Source organism: Hyla sarda, chromosome 3 (assembly GCF_029499605.1).
Source record: "Hyla sarda isolate aHylSar1 chromosome 3, aHylSar1.hap1, whole genome shotgun sequence".
NCBI classification, from domain to species: domain Eukaryota; kingdom Metazoa; phylum Chordata; class Amphibia; order Anura; family Hylidae; genus Hyla; species Hyla sarda.
This window is the reverse complement of record NC_079191.1, coordinates 381,706,609-381,734,233: the sequence shown is the minus strand read 5'-3', so window position 1 is coordinate 381,734,233 and position 27,625 is coordinate 381,706,609. Positions and strand designations below refer to the sequence as shown.

The following is a 27,625-nucleotide window of genomic DNA, read 5'->3' as shown; positions in this document are numbered from 1 at the left end:
GTTTTAACCCTTTAGGTGTTTCACAGGAATAGCAGCAAAGTGAAGGAGAAAATTCAAAATCTTCATTTTTTACACTGGCATGTTCTTGTAGACCCAGTTTTTGAATTTTTACAAGGGGTAAAAGGAAAAAAATCCTCTTAACATTTGTAACCCAATTTCTCTCGAGTAAGAAAATACCTCATATGTGTATGTCAAGTGTTCGGCGGGTGCACTAGAGGGCTCAGAAGCGAAGGAGCAACAATGGGATTTAGGAGAGTTTGCTGAAATGGTTTTTGGGGGGCATGTCCCATTTAGGAAGCCCCTATGGTGCCAGGACAGCAAAAAAAAAACACATTGCACACTATTATGGAAACGACACCCCTCAAGGAATGTAACAAATGGTACGGTGAGCCTTAACACCCCACAGGTGTTTGACAACTTTTTGTTAAATTCGGATGTGTAAATTAAAAAAAAATATTTTTCCACTAAAATGCTGGTTTTTCCCCAAATTTTACTTTTTTACAAAGGGTAATAGGAGAAAATGCCCCCCAAAATTTGTAACCCCATTTCTTCTGAGTATGGAAATACCCCATGTTTGGACGTCAAGTGCACTGTGAGTGAACTTCAATGCTCAGAAGAGAAGGAGCGCCATTGAGCTTTTAGAGAGATATTTTGTTTGGAATGGAAGTCGGGGGCCATGTACATTTACAAAGCCCCCCGTGGTGCCAGAACAGTGGACCCCCCCACATGTGACCCCATTTTGGAAACTACACCCCTCACGGAATGTAATTAGGGGTACAGTGAGCATTTTCACCCCACTGGCGTTTGACAGATCTTTGGAACAGTGGGAATTAAATTTTTCATTTTCACGTACCACTGTTCCAAAAATCTGTCAGACCCCTGTGGGGCGTAAATGCTTACTGTACCCCTTATTACATTCCGTGAGGGGTGTAGTTTCCAAAATGGGGTCCCATGTGGGTATTTATTTTTTTGCATTTATGTCAGAACCGCTGTAAAATCAGCCACTCCTGTGCAAATCACCAATTTAGGCCTCAAATGTACATAGTGCGCTCTCACTCCTGCGCCTTGTTGTGCGCCCGAAGAGCATTTTACGCCCATATATGGGGTATTTCTGTACTCAGGAGAAATTGCGTTACAAATTTTGCGGGTCGTTTTTTCCTTTTACCTCTTGTGAAAATAAAAAGTAAAGGGCAACACCAGCATGTTAGTGTAAAAATTTTTTTTTTTACACTAACAGGCTGGTGTAGACCCAAACTTTTCCTTTTCATAAGAGGTAAAAGGAGAAAAAGCCCCCCAAAATTTGTAGTGCAATTTCTCCCGAGTACGGAAATACCCCATATGTGTCCCTAAACTGTTTCCTTGAAATACGACAGGGCTCCAAAGTGAGAGAGCGCCATGCGCATTTGAGGACTAAATTAGGGATTGCATAGGGGTGGACATATGGGTATTCTACGCCAGTGATTCCCAAACAGGGTGCCTCCAGCTGTTGCTAAACTCCCAGCATGCCTGGACAGTCAGTGGCTGTCCGGAAATGCTGGGAATTGTTGTTTTGCAACAGCTGGAGGCTCCGTTTTGGAAACACTGCTGTACAATACGTTTTTCATTTTTATTGGGGGGGACAGTGTAAGGGGTGTTTATGTAGTGTTTTACTCTTTATTAGGTGTTAGTATAGTGTAGTGTTTTTAGGGTACGTTCACACTGGCGGGTTACGGTGAGTTTCCCGCTAGGAATTTGCCGAAAAATTTGCCGCAGCTCATACTTGAAGCAGGAAACTTGCTGTAAACCCGCCCGTGTGAATGTACCCTGTACGTTCACATGGGGGGGGGGGCAAACCTCCAGCTGTTTCAAAACTACAACTCCCAGCATGCACGGTCTGTCAGTACATGCTGGGAGTTGTAGTTTTGCAACAGCTGGAGGCACACTGGTTGGAAAACCTTCAGTTAGGTTCTGTTACCTAACTCAGTATTTTCCAACCAGTGAGCCTCCAGCTGTTGCAAAACTACAACTCCAAGCATGCACGGTCTGTCAGTACCTGCTGGGAGTTGTAGTTTTGCAACAGCTGGAGGCACACTGGTTGGAAAACCTTCAGTTAGGTTCTGTTACCTAACTCAGTATTTTCCAACCAGTGAGCCTCTAGCTGTTGCAAAACTACAACTCCCAGCATTCACGGTCTGTCAGTACATGCTGGGAGTTGTAGTTTTGAAACAGCTGTAGGCACACTGGTTGGAAAATACTGAGTTGGGTTCTGTTACCTAACTCAGTATTTTCCAACCAGTGTGCCTCCAGCTGTTGCAAAACTACAATTCCCAGCATGTATGATCACAGAAGGGCATGCTGGGAGATGTAGTTATGCAACAGCTGGAAGTACGCAACTACAACTCCCAGCATGCCGAGACAGCTGTTTTCTGTGTGGGCATGCTGGAATTTGTAGTTTTGCAACATCTGGAGTGCTACAATTTAGAGACCACTGAACAGTGATCTCCGAACTGTGGACCTCCAGATGTTGCAAAACTACAACTCCCAGCATGCCCAGACAGCAAACAGCCTGTGTGGGCATGCTAGGAGTTGTAGTTTTGCAAGATCTAGAGGGCAGTATAGAGATCACTGTGTAGTGGTCTCTAAACTGCAGACCTCCAGCTGTTGCAAAACTACAAATTCCAGCATGCCCACACAGCAAACAGCTGTCTGGGCATGCTGGGAGTTATAGTTTTGCAACATCTGGAGGGCTACAGTCTAGAGACCACTATAGTGGTCTCAGACTGTAGCCCTCTAGATGTTGCTATGCAACTACTCACCGGCTTCCGTCGCGGGAGCCGTCCTCTTCTGCCGCACGCCGCCGCAGATCTCCGTCGCCGATCCCCGTCGCTCCGCTGCCTCTGGAGGGGTAAGTGGACTCCGGCGCCGCTCCTCTTCATTTTCCCCGTTCTGCCCCACCTATTGTGGGAGGGCAGGACGGGGAAAACAAAAGTAAACCCCTCCGCTCCAGATCTGCTATTGGTGGTCGCGTCTAGACCACCAATAGCAGAGATAGGAGGGGTGGCACCCATGCCACCTCACTCCTATCGCTTTAGGGGGATCGTGGGTGTCTTAGACACCCGCGATCCCCCTTCTATTCCGGGTCACCGGGTCACCATAGACCCGTAATGACCCGGAATCGGCGCAAACCGCAAGTGTGAATTCCCTTGCGATTTGCGCCGATCGCCGACATGGGGGGGTCTAATGACCTCCCTGGGCATTTGCACGGGGTGCCTGCTGATAGATATCAGCAGTCACCCCGGCCCGGTCCCCGCCCGGCGCGCGGCGGGGGCCGAAATTCCCACGGGCGTATGGATACGCCCTTCGTCCTTAAGTACCAGGACGCAAGGGCGTATGCATATGCCCTTCGTCCCCAACAGGTTAAAAAAATCTTAATCCTTCCTGTACTTATTAGCTGCGGAATACTACAGAGGAAATTCTTTTCTTTTCGGAATGCTCTCTGATGACATCACAAGCACAGTTCTCTCTGCTGACACTATTGTAATAATAACGCAAGGCAGCAGTGCTAACCACTGAGCCACCATGCTGCCCTTAGCATACATCTGCTATGCATGGTTGCTAAAATGGACAGAGATGTCAGCAGAGAGCACTGTGCTTGTGATGTCATCAGTGTTCCAAAAAGAAAGGAATTTCCTCTGTAGCATTCAGCAGCTAATAAGTACTGGAAGGATTAAGATTTTTTAATAGAAGTAATTTACAAATATGTTTAACTTTCTGCCACCGGTTGATTTAAAAGAAAAAAGGTTTTCACCGGAGGACCCCTTTAAAGTTTCTCATTTTTGTGTGTTCTATTGACATATGTGTAAACACCCTGGGAATAAATTCTTGACATTTTATTCTGTTGACTACTGTTACATTATATTGTATGTTTAATTAATAATATTTAATATATTTAAATCTAACCTGATACTAAATTTTAGAAATAACATTTTGTTTACTATATTACAAAGAAATGACTTAAATTTGAATCCCATTCCTCTTGAAAGCACAAGGATGATGACTTTTCTGTTTCGTGCCTCAGTTTTGCTTATGGGTCCTTATAAAATGGCGAAATGAATGTGCGTAGGTAATAGGCACACATTAAGTTCTCTTTATGCTGTGCAATATCTAGCTGAGTGGAAACTACTGCACTCTATTATCAGCATGTGATGCTCTGTGATGTTTCTGATATACCCATTCAAGTAGCATTGTGTACCCAGAAAAGCTTGTTCTCAAAAATAAAAGGCTTACAGGAAATAGTCATTTTCATATATATCATGTATCTTGTACTAAACCAGAAAGGGGCTGAATTCACTATAGATTTCATAATGATCTAAGTGTTGGAATCAGTTACTCAATGTTTTGGTACCAAGTGAATTCTCTGTCAGTGGCCCTGCTAGTCCTTGACATCATGAGCATATCCACCCTATTATCCTGTATCTTGCTTCTTTTAGGGTCTGCATTGTATGTCTACAGTTAAGACTCCTCCTCCACCCAGTACCCCATAGGTACTGTATCTTCACATTCTATTATCACAATGGCTATTTACTCACTCTGCTATGTATGTACACCCTGTTCCAAATTATTATACCAATGATATTTAAGTGTCAAAAAGATTAAATATTTTGTTTTTCAGTTCAACTCATGGATGGCATTGTGTCTCATGGCTCTTTTGATCAATGAAAACAATCTCGGACACCTGTGATAATTAGATTGCCAGGTAAGTCCAATTGAAGGAAAAACTACTAAAGGTGGGTGTTCCACATTATTATGCAGAGCACCATATTCAAGCATTATGGGGAAGAAAAAGGATCTCTCTGCTGACGAAAAGAGTGAAATAGTTCAATGCCTTGATCGAGGTATGAAAACATTAGATATTTCATGAAAACTTAAGCAGGATCTTCGCACTATTAAGAGATTTGTGGCTGATTCAGAGCACAGAAGGGTTTGTGCATATAAAGGCACATTGAGGAAGATTTCTGCCAGATCCATGCATCAGATCAAGAGAGCAGCTGCTAAAATGCCATTACATAGCAGCAAACAGATATTTGAAGCTGCTGGTGGCTCTGGAGTTCCACAGCCATTAAGGTGTAGAGTCTTCCAGAGTCTTGCAACTGTGCATAAACCTTCTATTCGGCCACCACTAACCAATGCTCAGAAACAGAAACTGATGCAATGGGCAGAAAAATACATGAATACTAATTTTCAAATAGTCCGGTTCACTGATGAGTGCCTTGCAACCCTGGATGGTCCAGATGGATGGAGTAGTGGATGGTTGGTGAGTGGCCAACCTGTTTCAACAAGGCTACGACATCAGCAAGGCGGTAGTGGAGTCATGCCTTGGGCAGAATCATGGGAAGAGAGCTGGTGGGCCCCTTTAGGGTCCCCAAAGGTGTAAAGATGACCTCTGCAAAGTATGTGGAGTTTCTGACTGACCACTTTCTTCCCTGGTACAGAGGGAAGAACTATGCTTTCCATAATAAAATAATATTCATGCATGACAATGCACCATCTCATGCTGCAAAGAATACCTCTGCATCAATGGCTGCTATGGGGTTAAAAGGATAGAAAGTCATAGTGTGGCCTCCATTCTCCCTTGACCTCAATCCTATTGAGAACCTTTGGAGCATCCTCAAGCAAAAGATCTATGAGGGTGGGAGGCAGTTTACATCCAAACAGCAGCTCTGGGAGGCTATTCTGACATCTTGCGAACAAATTCAAGCAGAAATTGTCCAAAAACTCACAAGTTCAATGGATGCAAGACTTCTGAAGCTGCTATCAAATAAGGGGTCCTATGTTAAAATGTTCAAAAAGTTAAAATGTTATTAAAAGTTTGATTGAAATAGCTTTTGATTTGAGTAAATATGCTGCAAACACAACAAATGACAATTTTCAGTTCTTTACAACCTATAAAGTGTTTTGAAACTTACTGTGCATAATAATTTGGAACAGTGCATTGTAAGTTTTTTATGTTTAAAGAAAATACTGTTATCATTAGGAGGTTTGTTCAATAAAATTTGAATTGTACTCTTAATAGTTGATAACATGAGAATTATGCTGTCTGTTATTTACATCAATTATTTAGGTAAATGAGAAAAATATCATTTGCTTAATAATTTGGTGTATCATATATATATATATATATATATATATATATATGTATATATATATGACAAACCATACATGTAGTATATCAGGATACTCCGCAGACCATATTCCAAATAGTGGGATTCTAATTTTTAACAACAGGTTCCCTACCTTGCTGACTAAATTATGCACATGTAATGCATAGCACGCAGCATTAAAATAATTTACATCAATATTAAATCATTCTAAATATATTTGATATAATATATATATATATACACATATATAATGTTTTATATGTAATTAATATTATGCAGTACCAGAACAAAGTCCAGTATATGTAGTACAAGCACAGTACTGTACATACAGTACCAGAACCATACTTATTACATACCAATGGTACCTAAACAAAGCTTAGTATCATCACAACTAAATTATTACATAAATTCAAAATCAGAACCAAGCTCAATGCCCAGATAAATTGCAAAGTCAGTTTAACTCCTTCTACAGAAGTTTACACCATGTGAAATTATAAATCCCAGTATGACCTGAATATTCTTTCTCCTTTTTTTTCACCTGGCCCAAACCTCTATGATGCTGGATGTGATGCACATCTGCCTAAGACTCCTCACTTTGTCACATCCTTACCCTCTATAACAAGGAAAACTCCTGAAAGTGCCGCACACTACTCCCAGAGACACTGAAAATAATAGAGCCATATACAGTACTGTACTATTTGAGATAGTGCCACAAACTGTGTATATTCAATATAACAGCAGCACATACAGCGCCCTCTTGATATTATTGTGTCACACACTTTGTCTTCTTAAAAATATTGCCATCATGCTCCTGAATCACAGTGCGCACATTGCAATATTCCTCGAAAAAAATTGGCATACACAAGTCCCCTAACAGATATTAATGCCCCACAACTATTGCCTATTTGTAGTACCCACTTTATGGTGTTCAATACTATATGCCTGATCAGTTATTAGATTTTTGTTATTATTACCTCTGTGGTGAGCTGAATGCTTATGGCTGTACTGGTGGCCTGTTATAGGTCTGTAAAAAGGAAAAGGTGCAGACGTGGTGGTAAGGTATCGTTAGCCCCCTACAGGCTGATGGTAAAGTATGGGGCCTGATGGTGACTGCCTTGGTAAAGAATATGGTGCAGCACAAAATGCAAAAAGTGGTGCAGACCCAGAGGAAAATAGAAAAACTATTTATGGTACAAAATGTACTGGCTTTTTACTCAAAACACGACCCTGTGAAAGCCACTTTAAAGGGGTACTCCGGCCTTGAGACATCTTATCTAGGGGATAAGATGTCTCACCGCGGGGGTCCCGCCATACCAGCTCACAAATAGCCGGGTGGCGACCAAAGGGCTGGAGTATCGTGATGTCACGACTTCGCCCCTGTGTGTCGTCACCCCCGCCCCCACTAAGCAAGTCTGTGGGAGGGGGCGTGGCGGCCGTCACGCCCCCTCCCACAGACTTGCGTAGCGGGGGCGGGGTTGACGTCACATGGGGGCGGAGTCGTGACATCACGATACTCCGGACCCGATGTCACCACCAGGCTGTTTGTGAGCTGGCACCAGGGCGTGCAGCTCAAAGAGGTGGGTGGGGAATACAAGATTACGAGGGGTCCCCAGCGATAGGGGATAAGATGTCTCAGGGCCGGAGTACCCCTTTAAGTGTTTGCAATATATAGAAAATCCATGAGTATCTTTACTTTACTTAGACATGAAAACATTTTAAACCCTGTTCTTTTGCATTTACACTTACCAGTATCGGCCTCTTCATCATCACATGGTCTGTCTAGATTCTGACTAAGCATGTGAACTGAAATAAAGAAAAAGCTCTATTACACCATGTGGTCAACATTGGAAAAGTTCCTATTATCAATGGTATCAATGGTCCATTGGTGGACCCTGGGAACAATAATAATTCTAGTGAGCATTATTTCCCTTGCATTTATAGCCTAAAATTATATTTTATATATATATATATATATATATATATATATATATATATATATATATATAACAATTATCATATGAAGCAGCACCTCCTTGTATCCAGATGATTGGGTGCAAGCCCTTGAACCTCGGTGCTCCGGTCCTCTTTAAATATAAATGGATGTAGGCAGCACACCAAAATAGGTGAAAAAATAAGTGCTGTTATTCCAAGGAAAATTGACAATGTTTCAGCGATCTCTCACCGCCATTTTCAAGTGAAAATGGCGGTGAGAGATCGCTGAAACGTTGTCAGTTTTCCTTGGAATAAAAGCACTTATTTTTTCACCTATTTTGGTGTGCTGCCTACATCCATTTATATATATATATATATATATATATATATATATATATATATGTATATATATATATATATATATATATATATATGTATATATATATATATATATATATATATATATATATATATATATGTATATATTATTTTAAGAGATCTCTTATAACCTGAACGTGCTATTTCCTTTTTATTCTAAACCAGATCTAAGTAATGGAGAGAGAGAGAGAGACATTAAATGTACGAATGACCGTACCATCCTCAGATACTTCTTCAGACTCTGCTTGACTGCATGGATCAGCAATTGGAATGGTCCCTTGAGTTTCATGGTTTGGTTCTAAAAAGAAAACAACAAAAAATACTGTAAGTCCAATAAAAAGGTACGCCACCATAATGATGTACAAAAAAGGGAATAGAAACTGATTAGATAAAAAGAACATGGTTTATTATTTGGCTCTATTCAGGAAATATATATATATATATATATATATATATATATATATATATATATATAGGCAATACATTTTAATCATTAAAATCTGTTACTCTTCTAGGAATTTTAACTCTAAGATATTTAAAGCGGTTTCCCTTACTGATACTGCCTTGACATCTGTATGGGAGCTAAATTCAGGGGTACTCCACTGGAAAACATTATCTTTTAAATCAACTGGTGTCAGAAAGTTAAACAGATTTGTAAATTACTTCTATTAAAAAATCGTAATCCTTCCAGTACTTTTCAGCTGCTGTGTACTACAGAGGAAGTTCTTTTCTTTTAGAATTTTCTGCCTGACCACATTGCTCTTTGCTCTTCGCCCGTCGGTGTTCCTCCTCAGCCAGTGAATGGCTAAGAGGCAATGTAAGTCCTGGCACCAGGAAGAAGAACAGGGGTCAATAGCACTTTAAGTCTATGTGCAAACAAAGGTTTTTGAGCCATATTTAACAGCTCCAAAAATGTTTGGTTTTTGTTTTTCTCAAACAAAAATTAATTTACAGATAGTTCTTGTATTTGGCTCCTTTTTTAAAACATTTTTTAACCTATTTTGGGCTGTATTTGTAGCTATTTTCAGATAAGTGGCAAGAGCTATAACCCAAATAATATCTGTCCATAGTGATTTATTTGGTCTCTTTTTGGGCCAAAATACATTACAGGTGTTTCTGGGATACAGACATAGCAAGGCTTTGTTTACATGGTGGAATGTCTGCCCAGCGCTAGGAAATGCCCCGTCTCCATATACAGTAAAGCAATCTATTTCCGAGCAGATTCTGCAGAAAGATTCGACATGTCAATTCTTTCTAGGAAGGCTAAAATCGAAATTTTCATGGCAGATGTTTCCCCTGTGGAAATTCAACTGTGTGTACGGTGCAGCAGAATCCCATTGAAAACAATAGGACTTTGCTGCAAAGGAATTTCCAAGCAAAGTTTTTCCACCAGATTCTGCTCAGAAATTGCAACATGTGAACTAATAAGGTCTAATAAGACTCAATTTTTCTGAAATGGATTTTTACTTCCATCTTGTATTATGCATACCAGAGTTTTTCTTTAAATGGACACTGTCATTAAATTTTTTTTTGCTATTGCACTCTTTATGGTAAATAAAAAAATGAAGTTTTCTATGTTTCATTGGTGTTAAAAAAAAAGCTGCAACTATATGCTCATGTCACATTTCCCCCCTATCTCTTGCACAGACTTTGGACTCCTGCTGACCTGGCAGAAGTACAAAATCAGGAAATGCAGTCTGGAGTGCTGAGGGGTGTGTGTGCAGCCTTAGCCAATCAAAGCTCATCTCACACTGAACTGCTCTGGGCTGTGTGTAGTAGAGTGATGGAGGAAGTTTTCCCCTGTATGGCTTCAGATGATGTCACGCCTGCTGAGTAACGCCCCTTCCCAGTCCCAGCAGAAAATACAGAGCAATATTAAGGTAGAAAACTACAAAATAATAAAAATAAAGGCAGGGGGTGGTTTATCATGATGTGAACTGGAAGGATTACAAAATTTAACAAGATCATGACAGGTACTCTTTAAATGACCACCTACCCAAAACACGATTTTTCAGTGCAATTTTGAGTCGTCGGCCCAAAGAGTTTTTTCGTTATTATACTTTTTTTTTTTTTTTTTATTAACACCAGGAAATTCTTTTGAATGTGATCAGTAATGTTGTAAAATGTTATCTCTCCAAACAACTGCTGTCAAATCTCCATGAATTCTTTTTTTGTCCCTTAACATACACCATAAATTAGCACAAATCCAGTGCACTGCGTGAGATGGCACAAAGCTTCTGCACATACAATGTTCTACAAGCTGTTTGTAGCCTTTATATACAACTCTACTAGGCTCATTTATTTTCCTTTCAGAGAACCTAATTACCCCTTTTTCAGGCAGTTGCAGTATACAATCAATCATTATGAAGGAAGAAAGCCATACTGAGGGCACATCGCCTTACTGTATGAGCCAAGTCAACTCAGCCTGTGCTTACATTTGATCTATAAACTCTATGACATAAAGTAAATTGGGCAGCTGACAAGCTATCAATGTGCTACAAGACTGAGAGCTGTCTTTTATAATAGTCTAAACACTATATATAGAGTGAACCATGTCTCAGTCATTAGACATAAAGCAATAAATTCTTAATACACTGTTCATAAAACTAAAGGGAACACTAAGATAACACATCCTAGATCTGAATGAACTAATCCTATTAAATACTTTTACTTTACATAGTTGAATGTGCTGACAACAAAATCACACAAAAAGTATCAATGGAACTTCAATTTATCAATCTATGGAGGTCTGGATTTAGAGTCACACCCAAAATCAAAGTGGAAAACCACACTACAGGCTGATCCAACTTTGATGCAATGTCCTTAAAACAAGTCAAAATTAGGCTCAGTAGTATGTGAGGCCTCCACGTGCCCATATGACCCCCCTACAACACTTAGGCATGCTCCTGATGAGGTGGCGGATGGTATACTGAGGGATATCCTCCCAGACCTGGACTAAAGCATCTGCCAACTCCTGGACAGTCTGTGGTGCAACATGGCATTGGTGGATGGAGCGAGACATGATGTCCCAGATGTGCTCAATCGGATTCAGGTTTGGGGAACGGGCGGGCAAGTCCATGGCATTAATGCCTTCCTCTTGCAGGAACTGCAGGAACACTCCAGCCACATGAGGTCTAGCATTGTTTTGCATTAGGAGGAACCCAGGGTTAACTGCACCAACATATGGTCTCACAAGGGGTCTGAGGATCTCATCTCGGTACCTAATGGCAGTCAGGCTACCTCTGGCAAGTACATGGAGAGCTGTGCAGCCCCCCAAAGAAATGCCACCCCACACCATTACTGACCCACCACCAAACCGGTCATGCTGGAGGATGTTGCAGGCAGCAGAACTTTCTCCACGGCATCTCCAGACTCACGTCTGTCACATGTGCTCAGTGTGAACCTGCTTTAATCTGTGAAGAACAGAGGGTGCCAGTGGCGAATTTGCCAATCTTGGTCTTCTCGGGCAAATGTCAAACGTCCTGCACGGTGTTGGTTGTAAGCACAACCCCCACCTGTGAACGTCGGGCCCTCATACCACCACCCTCATGGAATCTGTTTTTGACCATTTGAGTGGACACATGCACATTTGTGGCCTGCTGGAAGTCATTTTGCAGGGCTTTGGCAGTGCTCTTCTTGCTCCTCCTTGAACAAAGGCGGAGGTAGCGGTCCTGCTGCTGAGTTGTTGCCCTCCTACGGCCTCCTCCATGTCTCCTGATGTACTGGTTTGTCTCCTGGTAGCGCCTGCATGCTCTGGACACTACACTGAGAGACAAAGCAAACATACTTGCCACAGCTCACATTGATGTGCCATCCTGGATGAGCTGCACTACCTGAGCCACTTGTGTGGGTTGTAGACTCCGTCTCATACTACCACTAGAGGGAAAGCACCACTAGCATTCAAAAGTGACCAAAACATCAGCCAGGAAGCATAGAAACGGAGAAGTGGTCTGTGGACACCACCTGCAGAACCACTCCTTTATTGGTGGTGTCTTGCCAATTGTCTATAATTTCCACCTGTTGTCTGTTCCATTTGCACAACAGCATGTGAAATTGATTGTCAATCAGTGTTGCTTCCTGATTGGACAGTGTGATTTCACTGAAGTGCCATTGACTTGAAGTTACATTGTGTTGTTTAAGTGTTCCCTTTATTTTTTATGAGCAGTGTATAATGCCAATAATTAAATTCATATTACTCATAGCCAGTAATAATGTTATAACAGCAGCAGTGGGAAATCTACAATTACAGGCCTTTCAGTATGGGGAAACGTCATCACACCCTATGTAATATTTTATTTTTATTTTTTTCTATTAATTACTTCAAAAAAGAATATTTTCTAACCTCTCAAGAATGCAGGACAAGCCACCAATTTTTGTTTTACCTTCCAAGGCCCATAAATTTTTGTTAAATAAATTGGTCAATATAGCTTAATTTTAATTACAGTGATACCGAATGTATATAGTTATTGCTATTCTGTTCAATCTTCCCCCTTCCCCATCTTAAAAAAAATCCTCTTTGGTACATATATATATATATATATATATATATATATATATATATATATATTTATATTTATATATATATATATATATGTGTATATATATATATATATATATATATATATATATATATATATATATATTTATAATCTAGGAATACAAAAAAAGGTCAAATTTTTATTTCCATGGCATTGATGCTCTTTCCCATAGGTTGTGCCTGTTCTCCATCCATCTCTCAATGCAATACTAGGCACAGACCATTGTGAATGGTACCATTAGGGATGAGGGAACTGATGGGGCAAAAAAAAACGATTTGGTCCAAATTTGACAAAAAAAATTTTTCATAAATTTTGGATTTGTTTAATCTCTGTAAAATGAAAAGTCCAGAGGCAAGTGATGATTCTGTATGTATCACAGAAAACGCTACATCTGCTCAATATACTGTACCGTAGCAGGGATTCCTGCTTTTGACAGGAGTCCCTGCCCCTGTACATACTTTGTGTGTGAAATCGCAGGGTAATTGAGGCACTTCTGAATCCGAAAGATTAGCCGAATGGGACCTAAGGAATCTCACCTCTAGTTACCATCTCACACAAGTAGAGGAGGAGCAGCACATCTGAAGCGAGAGTCAGTGTAGGGTGCCAGCTATGCAAGGCTTAACCCCTTAACCCCTTAAGGACTCACCCCATTTTGGCCTTAAGGACTCAGACAATTTAATTTTTACATTTTCATTTTTTCCTCCTCGCCTTCTAAAAATCATAACTCTTTTATATTTTCATCCACAGACTAGTATGAGGGCTTGTTTTTTGCGCCACCAGTTTGTCCTTTGTAATGACATCACTCATTGTATCATAAAATGTATGGCGCAACCAAAAAACACTATTTTTGTGGGGAAATTAAAACGAAAAACGCAATTTTGCTCATTTTGGAAGGTTTCGTTTTCACGCCGTACAATTTATGGTAAAAATGACATGTGTTCTTTATTCTGAGGGTCAATACGATTAAAATTATACCCATTATTACATACTTTTATATTATAGTTGCGCTTAAAAAAAATCACAAACTTTTTAACCAAATTAGTACGTTTATAATCCCTTTCTTTGATGACCTCTAACTTTTTTATTTTCCCGTATAAGCGGCGGTATGGGGGCTCATTTTTTTTCGTCATGATCTGTACTTTTTTTTTAAACCACATTTGCATATAAAAAACTTTTAATAAATCTTTTAGAATTTTTTTTTTAATAAAATGTATTAAAAAAGTAGGAATTTTGGACTTTTTTTTTTTTCGTTCACGCCGTTCACCGTACGGGATCATTAACATTTTATTTTAATATTTCGGACATTTACGCACGCGGCGATATCAAATATGTTTATAAAAAAAAATTTACGCTTTTTGGGGGGTAAAATAGGAAAAAACAGACGTTTTACTTTTTTATTGGGGGAGGGGATTTTTCACTTTTTTTTACTTTTACTTTTACATTTTTTTACATTTTTTTTACACTTGAATAGTCCCCATAGGGGACTATTCATAGCAATACCATGATTGCTAATACTGATCTGTTCTATGTATAGGACATAGAACAGATCAGTGTTATCGGTCATCTTCTGCTCTGGTCTGCTCGATCACAGATCAAAGCAGAAGACGGTGGGAGCCGGACGGAGGAAGGAGAGGGGACCTCCGTGCGGTGTTATGAATGATCGGATCCCCGCAGCAGCGCTGCGGGCGATCCGATCATTCATTCAAATCGTGCACTGCCGCAGATGCCGGGATCTGTATTGATCCCGGCACGTGAGGGGTTAATGGCGGACGCCCGCGATATCGCGGGCGTCGGCCATTGCCGGCGGGTCCCTGGCTGCGATCAGCAGCCGGGATCAGCCGCGCATGACACGGGCATCGCTCCGATGCCCGCGGTTATGCACAGGACGTAAATGTACGTCCTGGTGCGTTAAATACCACCTCACCAGGACGTACATTTACGTACTGCGTCCTTAAGGGGTTAAGGACCCGGGCTTTTTCCGTTTTTTCATTTTCAATTTTTCCTCCTTAACTTTAAAAAATCCTAACTCTTTAAAATTTTCACCTAAAATTCTATATGATGGCTTATTTTTTGCGTCACTAATTCTACTTTGCAATGACATTAGTCATTTTACCCAAAAATCTACAGTGAAACGGGAAAAAAAACACTATTTTGCAAGTTTTGGGGGCTTCCGTTTTTACGCAGTACATTTTTCGGCAAAAATGATACCTTATGTTTATTCTGTAGGTCCATAAGGTTAAAATGATACCCTACTTGTATAGGTTTGATTTTGTATCACTTCAGAAAAAAATCATGATCTGAAGTTTTTAGCGGTACCATTTTTGTTCTGATCAGACTTTTTGATCACTTTTTATTCATTTTTTGTGGAATAAAAAGTGATCAAAAATGCGCTATTTTGGACTTTGGAATTTTTTTGTGCATACGCCATTGAACGTGCGGTTTAAAAAGTGTTATATATTTATAACTCGGACATTTCCGCACGCGGCGAAACCACATAAGTTTATTTTTATTTTATATATTTTTTTATTTTATATGTTTTTTTTATTCTTGGAAATGCCGGGTGATTCAAACTTTTATTAGGGGAAGGGATAATTGAAAGGGTTAATGATTTTTTTACACTTTTTTTAATGCAATATTATAGCTCCTATAGGGGGCTATAACATTGCATTAACTGATCTTTTACACAGATTAATCCATCTCCATAGGAATGGATCAATCAGTGTTTTCGGCACTTGAATGTTCAAGCCTGGATCTCAGGCTTGAAGCATTCAATCGGCGATCGGACTGCAGGAAGGAAGGTAAGAGACCTTCCTCCTGTGTTACAGCTGTTCAGGATGCCGCAATTATACCGCGGCGATCCCGAACAGCTCTCTGAGCTAAAAGGCAACTTTCACTTTCGTTTTTAGCCGCGCGGCTCAGCTTTGAACGCACAGCTAAAGGGTTAATAGCGCGCGGCACCGCGATCAGTGCCGCTCGCTATTAGAGGCGGGTCCCGGTTTCACTATGACGCCGGGCCCAACACGATATGATGCGGGGTCACCGTGTGACCCCGCGTTATATTACAGGACCGGGACCCAGGACGTACCCATACGTCCTGGGTCCTTAATTAAAGGGGTACTCCAGTGAAAAACTTTTTTTTTTTTTAAATCAACTGGTGCCAGAAAGTTATACAGATTTGTAAATTACTTCTATTAAAAACTCTTAATCCTTCCTGTACTTATTAGTTGCTGAATACTATAGCGGAAATTATTTTCTTTTTGAAACACAGAGCTGTCTGCTGACATCACGAGCACAGTGCTCTCTGCTGACATCTCTGTTCATTTTAAGAACTGTCCAGAGTAAAAGGAAATCCTCATAGCAAACATATGCTGTTCTTGACAGTTCCTAAAATGGACAGAGATGTCAGCAGAGAGCACTATGCTCATGATGTCAGCAGACAGCTCTGTGTTTCAAAAAGAAAAGAATTTCCGCTGTAGTATTCAGCAGCTAATAAGTACAGGATGGATTAAGATTTTTTAATTGAAGTAATTTACAAATCTGTTTAACTTTCTGGCACCAGTTGACAAAAAAAAAAAAAAAGTTTTTCTCCGGAGTACCCCTTTAAGTTCACCAGCCTGTATTACATTCACAGCAAAGATCATAGCAGCACGACCATATAGCAAAGAAGTGAGGCTGTATTTTAACACCACATTGCCATAGTAGATAAGTTTGACAAAGACCGTCAGAGATGGTCGAAACGTTGCTACTATGGCACTGTGGTGTTGAAATAAAGCCTCACTTCTTTGCTATATGGACCTGCTGCTATGATCTTTTGTTGTAGCTACCATACCAGATAATTCATTTATTTATAACATCTCCAAATACACTACCCCTTTTTTAGTACAGGGTTGTGCCTAGTGTAGGGTAACATTTCACCCCTTTTGGTATAAAAGATGTACTTTATCTGTCTTTACAGTCTTTGAATATCCTTAACTTATAGAATGGCACCATTTGGATTTTAGTATAAGGTTTTTGAGGTCAAGTCTTAAGGATTTTCTTTATTTAAAAATAATAGGAAATAACAGCAGTTACAATAAAGAACATTCCTGCTGTTAATTCACATCTTTTCTAAAAGTTCCAGCTCCTCAGTCAGAAGAACATAATCCTACCAATGGGCTCCATCTCACACATCTAATAATAATGAGGCACAAAAAATAGACAGAATTATAAGGAACACCGCCTATTGCTTGCCAGTAGCCAGAGTACAGGCTCGTAAGACAACACATTCTCCTCATTTGCTATGCATGTGCACTTCTAGTTTTTTTGAGATGATGTATTTTTCACGAGAACATTAACTTGTACTTTTAAGGGACACAGTGGGTATAATAAAACCTATTAAAGCTATTTTCCCCCCCAAATATAATTATAGCATTTCTAGTGGTATTAAGATAAAGATTTTTAGGCAGCAGGTTATCATTATGAATTAATGACTCGACTCCAACTGTTAAGTAATTGAGAAACACAATCCTTTCATCTGTAATAGGTAGTGTTCTTAAAACTAACACGGCAAAGCCAAAGTTGAAAAGAGATCTGAGAAAAGTGCGATTTCCCAGCGAGCTCAAATATTTAAGACTCGCCCACCAACACATCAATGTATTTCTATCTAGAAAGATTTGGTTCATTATAATTCTGAGATGCGCCACTGAAATAATGATATGTGCCTGAGCCAAGTAAATATTATTAGTCAAAAGAGAAAATTCGATATACAAAAGAAAAATGACCATATAAGCATGCATTATGTGCCCGTTACATTTTTATGACAAAAAAAAACACAATAATATATAGTATGTGATTGTAAAATATTGAGTGTATAAAAATGCTCCTTCTGTTACAAAATAAACAAATAGTATAAAATAGGGTCATTAAAGATGGGCAACATTGTCATTATTGGTGGGCAACATGGATGTTTTCAAAACAACAACTTACATATCTGCAGTTCAAAACATTTGTTTGTTCAAAAAATATTTGGTACAAGCTTCGTGCAATGCATGTTTTGGAACGGCTGTGTCCACTTCAAATGAGAGCAGGGCGGCATTCCTCCCAACTGCTTGGACGTTTCCATTAAACGTCAGAGCCCTTGAAACGTTCCAGCAGGTGGGAGGAACTACGTCCTGCTCTCATCCCCCAGTAACCGCAGGACGGAGACACAGACGTGACACAAGTTTTCTCCATCCCCGCTCCAGGGACGTAGGAGGGACACAATTTGCACATCTCCCTGCCACTTAGAGAGACTGTGGAGTGCAGCCAGAAGATCGCTCTCCCACACATCGCACATTTACCACCCATCCACTAGTTGTTGCAAGAAAAGAACAGTGAGGACATGCTGGATTTGTATTTGTTCTACATTCTTTTTTTTATCTCAGGGTCATTATTATTAGGCCCTGTTAACATCATGGTGTTGGATCCTGTTCAAGATTAGTGTTGAGCAGCATAGGCCATATTCAAATTCGCGATATTTTGCGAATATATGGACAAATATTCGTCATGCATGCGCTAAATTCACATATTCGTAATATTCACGTTTTATTTTCGCATATGCGAAAATTCGCATATGCGGACATTTGCATATATGAAAATTAGCATATGCGAAAATTAGCATAACCAAAAATTTGCAATAAAATTCGGACGCCAGTCTCACACATTAGTATTAGAGCCTTCTTTACACCACACAAGCTGGAAGCAGCGAGGGGTGATCACTGTGATGTGTACTTTGAAAAAAAAATACGAATATTCGTAATTGCGAGTATATAGTGTCGCGAGCAACACTATTCAAGATCAGAACAAAAGGTACCTCTAAAATAATGCACCAGGATGCCTATCATGTTGCTTCCTGTTGCTATTAACATCAACACTAAGCAAGACAATTGAAAATGAATCTGAACTATTTCTTTCCCCTCTTGCATACTGCTTTAATGGTAAAAATTTCCCAATAAAGAAAACATGACCTTTGAATAGGATGCACAACCGCAGTGTGAACCTAGCCTTAGTGAAACAATGTTTTATAACATCATAACATTTTTAAATGAAAAGGCTCCTATCCTGTGACCTGTCTGTACATCTACACCAATAGGGACTTTTCCTTTTTATGACTAACCACCTTTTTGTCGAGTACTGCAGGACATGTCCTATGTAGGACTTGGACTGTCGACCATGCTTCTGTTATAGCATTTTTCCCCTAAAGGTGCTTATACAGATTAGACAATACTAACTCAAACCCGCTCCAACTATCCCCTGATAGTAGTTGTCAGGGGAATAAGGGACTGGGCATTCTGGATTGCAACATGTCTTTGTTCCTGTGGGAGGTTAGCCACCACCAGAAAAGTCTGGTTTTGTTTCATTTCTGTCCTTCCTTTTAAATAAACGTTTCTGCTCAGGTAGGCTGGGCAAGCATTTCAATGGTGGACTTAGAGGAAATAAGCATTCAGCTGTCATTTGTGCCCTGTGTATGGCCACCCTAAGCTCATATTTTATAGGGATTATCCAGCATAAAGGGATTTTAGTCCTTACCTGCCAGACAGTAATGGGCATGGATATGTTGGAGTTTGTTCTCTCAAACTACAAATCCCATGATTCCTTGTTTGTAAGTGTAATGTCACTTTTCTCCCTCCCACACATATACCACCCACCCATTAAAAATTGTGCTGTGCTGCCTTCAATGCAATAGACCAGTGTTTTCAGACCAGGGTGCCTCCCACCCAACAGTCACTCCACCCTCTGAAGCACAGACAGGCTCTCTCTGAACACCTGACTAGTGATGTCATGTCTCGAGATGCACTGCAACCTGAGAAAACCTGAGACGACAGTCCTTTTGTATGCAGTTAAAAATCAATGTAGGGGAAAAATCACAGAATTATGAGACCACCATGAAACACAGGTACAGACACTATATTATGACCTACACTAACTTTACAGCCCCAGTAAAAATCCTTGAATACCCCTTTAATGCTTACCGCACCCTATATGACTCCAACATGTTACATCTCTCTACTCCCCCTATAGTTGCTGTTTTGATGTCCATTGTCTTCTTCCCATCACCTTTCAGTTCCCATATACCATGATCCTTACACCTGTCCTGGTAACCAGGCATGAGACACAATAATATCCATGGTCATTGGCATTGACAATTGGAGTACTTACTATATAAACTCCTGGCAGTAAGGGAGAACAAGGAATATACAGAATGAAAATTTTGGGGGCAAGTAAAGCTTCATAAGTTTATTATAATGCTGAATGTTCTGTTTTTGTGTCTGAAGTTAGTCTTTAATACCAGAATTATTCTCTAAAATTATTCACAGTCTGCCAGGCACTCACAATACAAAAATTGTTATGTAACTTCATACTACATTTAAGAACATTATAACACCCTGACATCACCTTTGTTACAGTATATAAGTAAAACCCACTATTCTCTTAAAGACAATAATCTTAGAGCATTTACAGAACAGTTTACAAATAAACGTATCAAAAAAAATAAAAATATCAAAGTAATATTTCTACGCAAGACTTGGTCTTCTCTAACCCCCCGCGGTGATTTTAAGAAATCACTTGAATGTTGGAACAACCACTTTTATGCTCACAGCAAGATAATATTTTTTTTGTCATTTCCGCTCTTGCATTTTATGCTTATGTGAAAAGTAAAGAAAAATAAGAGAAGAAAGTGATTGTGTACTGATGGATGTTCAACCGCACAACAATAACTCTGATCAGTAAGCGTGAGACCGCTCTTAATTATAATGGGATTAAAACACAAAAGCCCCTCTGTTTTCCATACTTTGGGGAGTTATCACTGTGTTACCATTCCTCTCTATTATATTTTACAGCTATGCTTTGAATACAATGCTTTCTCTACTATAACAAGTAGCACAAACAGTTTGCTGGGTTAATAGTGTGTTTTGTGCTTTATTTTTTCTTTTGAATTAACAAAAAATAGAATAAGAAAAACATAAACTGTAGATGAGAAAAACAAAGTAAATGTGTCCTGCATCAATAACAAATAAATATGTGGGCACCTTGGTATAATTTTTCTCTAGAAAAACAATGCAAACGTTTAGGAATGTTCTAACAGTACGTTCAGCATTTTCTCCTCTATGGAATTTAATGGGAATCTAAGGCAAATAATTTATGAGAAAATCTACTTCTACCCCTTATGGATGCTGGCTTCTCTGCTCGCTGTTAGTTTAATACTGATCTTATAAGATGCTTTAGGGAGGAATGGAAAGTTGGTCAGAAAGGCAAAGCAGAAGGTGACTGGAAAAGCTTTAGTGATCACTTGTCTCCTTAGCAAAAGTCCTATTCTCCTCTATGCAGCTTCTCTTGTCTCTAGTTTTAAGCAGAAAATCCAATATACTTCATATAGGGAGCTCCCCTTCACTGGCGATGTACAGGTGCACTGGAATCCAATTGATATAAGGCCACCTATTCCTTAAAATGGGCATGTGGCCCCAGCCAACTTGTATACAGTTGCAAGAAAAAGTTTGTGAACCCTTTGGAATTATATAGATTTCTGCACAAATTCATCATAAAATGTGATCAGATCTTCATTTAAGTCACAACAATAGACAATCACAGTCTGCTTAAACTAATAACACACAAATAATTAAATGTTACCATGTTTTTTTTTTTTTAACACACCATGTAAACATTCACAGTGCAGGTGAAAAAAGTATGTGAACCCTTAGACTAATGACATCTCCTAGAGCTAATTGGAGTGAGGTGTCATCCAACTGGAGTCCAATCAATGAGATGAGATTGGAGGGGTTGGTTACAGCTGCCCTGCCCTATAAAAAAAAACACCCACCACATCTGGGTTTGCTTTTTACAAGCAGTATTGCCTGATGTGAGTGATATCTTGCACAAAAGAGCTCTCAGAAGACCTATTATTAAGAATTGTTGACTTGCATAAAGTTGGAAAGGGTTATAAAAGCATCTCCAAAAGCCTAGCTGTTCATCAGTCCAGTAAGACAAATTGTCTATAAATGGAGAAAGTTCAGCACTGCTGCTACTCTCCCTAGGAGTGGCCATCCTGTAAAGATTACTGCAAGAGCACAGCGCAGACTGCTCAATGAGGTGAAGAATACTAGAGTGTCTGCTAAAGACTTACAAAAGTCTCTGGTATATGCTAACATCCCTGTTAGCAAATCTGCAATAAGTAAAACACTAAGCAAGAATGAATTTCATGGGAGGATACCACAGAAGAAGCCACTGCTGTCCAAAAAAAACATTGCTGCACGTTTACAGTTTAGCACCTGGATGTTCCACAGCAGTACTGGCAAAATATTCTGTGGGCAGATGAAACCAAAGTTGAATTGTTTGAAAGAAACACTATGTGTGGAGAAAAAGAGGCACAGTACACCAACATGAAAGCCTCATCCCAACTGTGAAGTATGGTGGTGGGGGCATCATGGTTTGGGGCTGCTTTGCTGCATCAGGGCCTGGACAGATGGCTATCATCGAAGGAAAAATGAATTCCCAAGTTTATCAAGACATTTTGCAGAAGAACTTAAGGCCATCTGTCCACCAGCTGACGCTCAACAGAAGATGGGTGTTGCAGCAGGACAAAGACCCAAAGCCTAGAAGTAAATCAAAAACAAAATGGCTTAAACAGAAGAAAATACGCCTTCTGGATTGGCCCAGTCAGTGACCTCAACCCGATTGAGATGCTGTGGCATGACCTCAAGAAAGCGATTCACACCAGACATCCCAATAATATTGCTGCACTGTAACTGTTCTGTAAAGAGCAATGGTCAAGAATTACTCCCGAGCGTTGTGCATGTCTGATCTGCAACTACAAGAAACGTTTGGTAGAAGTTAATGCTGCAAAAGGTGGTTAAACCAGTTATTAAATCCATGGGTTCACATACTTTTTCCACCTGCTGTGAATGTTTACATGGTGTGTTCAATAAAACATGGTAGCATTTAAATATTTGTGTTATTATTTTAAGCAGACTGATTTTCTATTGTTGTGACATAGATGAAGATCAGATCACGTTTTATGACCAATTTGTGCAGAAATCCATTTCATTCCAAAGGGTTCACAAACTTTTTCTCACAACTGTATATAAGTTGGCGGAGGCCACATGTCCATTTTAAGGAATAGAGGGCCTTATATCAGGTCAGGAGAGCCACAGATCCTCTTTAAGTAATTTGCAAAACCTATAGGTTCTCAGACACCTTCAAAAGCTGCAAACTATTCCTTACGACCCTTACTTCTTTTCTGTTTTTAATATGGAGGTACAGGCACCTCTAGTGGAAATTAGTCTCTAGAGACAACAAAAGAATAAGGCATTGAAATTCAACATGTTGATACTTTTTAAATCTGGTATCAAGTGTTTGAGAAGAGTTGAGAGACCCCCATACTGATAAGATAGTTGGTCGGGCCTACTGAAATTGGGAGGACCTTTAGCAGAGCTTTCATGTGTGTAGGTTCTAAAGACTATAAAACATACTGATATGTGACTTGGCCTTACACGAAACTTCACAAAAAAATGGGATTGTAGGCCCCATTGGGAAAAAGACAGAGTTGAGTGATGATGATCTCTGTACAACACTGCAGGATATGTTGGAGCTACAAAACCTACATAAATAACCAATGCCACAAAGATCTTTCCCAATTAGATTTAGAGTGTAAAGGTATTTCAACAAATGTACAGTAAAATACAATCATTGTTAGGGCCCTACTATACAAGGTGATTATTGTCTCGACAGTCCGATAACTGCCCTTGTGTAATAGGCCCAGTGATCAGCCAGTGAATAGGCAAATGCTAATTTATTTGCTGATCGCAGGGTTTTACCAAATATAAAAATCATTGTTCGTCAGCCACACATCACCCTATGTAATAGGGGATGTTCAGTCATGAAATCATAGAAATAAATATCCACACAAAAAAGCCAGTGATGGTTCATGTGGCCCTGGTTGACAGGTACTTTGTAATAGGCTTAATAAACGATCGGTGATCGAGAAGATCGGTTCTCTTACTGAACCGGATTTCGGCTTCGTAGTACCAGAGTAGTGGAATGTAAGATCTCAGACAATTTACAGATGGAATAGAAGTATGTATTTTAATTTAGTTCTAGGAACTGTATGCTATGCCCCATTTTACTTGACTTTATCTGTCATTCTAATCAACAACCTTTGTAAGAAATTTCTTCTAAGTACCGAATTCCTTAAAGTGTATTGATAGAAAATGTCTTTACATGACTGGTTGAATGCACCTGACTTCTGTTCTTTGTTCTTCAAGTTAACTTATAAAAGTTACATATTTTTTCCTTAACTCATAGTGATATGTTAACAGGAACACCAACAAGTGTTTCAATTTTCTTTAGCGTTAAACTTTCCAGGAGATGTTGCATTTGGGTCTGAATTTGAAGTCATAAACTGGTGAACTATGTAACAATCTGTCATGCTGACAGGCAATGCATCAGATGCTTCACTGCATTCACTTTAGTTGAAATCCACATTTTTGTAGACTGCATTTTAAAGAATATATAAATGGGAAAGAAAAGAAGCCCAAAACAAAACTTACAAATAACCTACAAATATATGTTGTTCTGGAGAAAACATCTGACAACATGAAAAATCACCTCAAACCTTTTATTTATATTTGCTCTTTAACTGGAGTTGTAGAGGCCTTGAGCTCCCGCAATTCACTGTGATACACTTCTCATCATTAAAATAGCAACACCAAGAAGGATAAGCTGTAAGGTTATGCAAATAGAGATCTGATTATTTTTCAAGCCAGTTTTACCTTGATAGTTATCACCACTTGTTGCAAACTGAGAGGGACAAAATACTTGAACTGAGAGACCTTGGTGTATCATTGCGGCAGTTCGCTATGAATGTATGACAGCAAGAGGTGCACAAAAGCAAATCTCTGCAGTAAGGTATCATCAGATAGTAGAATGGTGCATAGGGATCCATTCTGTACTGCAAGTGTAATTGAGCATTACATACCAAGCCTAGACTATTGAATAGTGTTAGGCTACAAGCCAGACATTCAGTTATAGGTGTTCTATCGGCCTCACACTACTGTTCTTAAAGGGGTACTCTGCCCCTTGACATCTTATCCCCTATCCAAAGGATAGGGGATAAGATGTCTGATTGTGGGGGTCCCGCCACTGGGAATCCCAGCGATCTCCCTGCTGCCACCGGCATTCGGTTAGAGCTTCGGGTGCAGCGCCGGAGGCTCGTGACATCATGGCCATGTCCCCTCAATGCAAGTCTACAAGAGGGGGCATGACTTTGGCATGCCCCCTCCCATAGACTTGCATTAAAGGGGGCGTGGCAAGGAAATCATGAGAAGGGGGTTACCATGATGTCACGAGCCTCCGCCCCACATCGCCAATCATCCACCTGGAGTGAAGTTCGCTCCGTGCACCGGATGTCTGGGGTGCCACATTCTAGATGGCAGGAGTCCCCAGAGGCGGGACCCATGCGATCAGACATCCTATCCCCTACCCTTTGGATAGGGGATAAGATGTCTAGGGGCTGAGTACCCTTTAAAGTATATCATGGTGCAGAAGAAGGAGAAAATGGAGGCTGTAATAAAGGTTTATCTTCTTCAGCGATGACTCCCACTATTTCTCTGAAGTGTTCTAGGAGCAATTTCTCAACACAACATCGCCAGGCCATGCTTTTGCTTATGTTACACAAGTTTGCCCACAAAAAAAAAAAACACCTATCACCAATCCATAGGTTATTTCATGTGTCTGATTGTTGGGGACCCCACCACTGGAACCTCCGCAAATTATTAAAATTAAAGACTTCTGTCCCCCATGGTGGTATGCATGCTGCCTCTACATTTAACTTTTTAGAAAAATAACAGGTGGGGATGCTCCCAAAATGACTTTAACCCCTTAAGGACATGCACCGTACATGTACAGCGCTGCATAGCATCTCTTAGCGCACAGCGCCGTACATTAATGGCACGGCTGTGACACAAGCGCAGGAGCTGCGCTTGCTTCATTCCCGCCGGTAATGGCAGACATCAGCAACCACATGATGTCTGCCATTAACACCTCAGATGCCGTGATCAATACAGATCATGGCATCTGCGGCAGTGCGGCACTGCCACGGGGATCAGATCATCAAAGATAGTGGACGGAGGTCCCCTCATCTGCCCCCGTCCATCTCCCGGGGTCTTCTGAACTGATCTGCCTTCCAGCAGACCAGAGCAGAAGATTGCCGATAATACTGATCAGTGCTATGCCCTATGCATAGCACTGAACAGTACTAGCAACCTAATGATTGCTATAAATAATCCCCTATGGGGACTAAAAAAGTGTAAAATAAATGTTTTTTTTTTTTTTTTTAAGTGATAAAGTCCCTCCCCAATAAAGTTTTAAATCACCCCTTTTCCCCATATTAATACAAAAAAGTGTAAAAAAAAAGATAAAAAATAAACATATTTGATATTGTTGCGTGTGTAAATGTCCGAACTATAAAAATATAGTGTTAATGATCCCCTATGGCAAATGTCGTAAACATAAAAAAATTAGCCCTCACACATTCCTGAATACGGAAAAATGAGAAAGTTACATGTGGTCAAAATAGGTCAATTTTAAACATACTGGTTTTGTAAGAAAAAGTTTGAGATTATTTAACCCCTTAAGGACGCAGGACGTAAATGTACGCCCTGGTGCGGTGGTACTTAACGCACCAGGACGTACATTTACGTCCTAAGCATAACCGCGGGCATCGGAGCGATGCCCGTGTCATGCTCGGCTGATCCCGGCTGCTGATCGCGGGCGTCCGCCATTAACCCCTCAGGTGCCGGCATCTGCGGCAGTGCGCGATTTGAATGAATGATCGGATCGCCCGCAGCGCTGCTCCTCCGTGCGGCTCCCAGCGTCTCCTGCTCTGGTCTGTGATCGAGCAGACCAGAGCAGAAGATGACCGAAAACACTGATCTGTTCAATGTCCTATACATAGAACAGATCAGTATTAGCAATCATGGTATTGCTATGAATAGTCCCCTTTTTAATGCATTTTATTAAAAACAAAATTATAAAAAATGTATTAAAAGTTTTTTATATGCAAATGTGGTATCAAAAAAAATTACAGATCATGGCGCAAAAAATGAGCCCCCATACCGCCGCTTATACGGAAAAATAAAAAAGTTATAGGTCATCAAAATAAAGGGATTATAAACGTACTAATTTGGTTAAAAAGTTTGTGATTTTTTTTAAGCGCAACAATAATAGAAAAGTATGTAATAATGGGTATCATTTTAATCGTATTGACCCTCAGAATAAAGAACACATGTCATTTTTACCATAAATTGTACGGCGTGAAAACAAAACCTTCCAAAATTAGCAAAATTGCGTTTTTCGTTTTAATTTCCCCACAAAAATAGTGTTTTTTGGTTGCGCCATACATTTTATGATATAATGAGTTATGTCATTACAAAGCACAACTGGTCGCGCAAAAAACAAGCCCTCATACTAGTCTGTGGATGAAAATATAAAAGAGTTATGATTTTTAGAAGGCGAGGAGGAAAAAATGAAAACGTAAAAATTAAATTGTCTGAGTCCTTAAGGCCAAAATGGGCTGAGTCCTTAAGGGGTTAAAAGCAGTACAATAATATAAATGTATTGATATCA

The 27,625-nt window shown here is 39.9% G+C and overlaps 1 protein-coding gene across 1 annotated transcript in view; it reads right to left on the bottom strand.

Moving 5' to 3' along the window:
• Positions 1–27,625, bottom strand: part of MACROD2 (mono-ADP ribosylhydrolase 2) — a 2,467,642-nt gene that overhangs the window by 7,751 nt on the left and 2,432,266 nt on the right. The window contains exons 19-20 of the mRNA XM_056567894.1: positions 8,668–8,748; positions 7,887–7,943 (exon numbers count right to left, since the gene is read on the bottom strand). Of these exons, the coding sequence (XP_056423869.1) occupies positions 7,887–7,943; positions 8,668–8,748 (138 nt within the window). The remainder of the gene's footprint in view (positions 1–7,886; positions 7,944–8,667; positions 8,749–27,625) is intronic.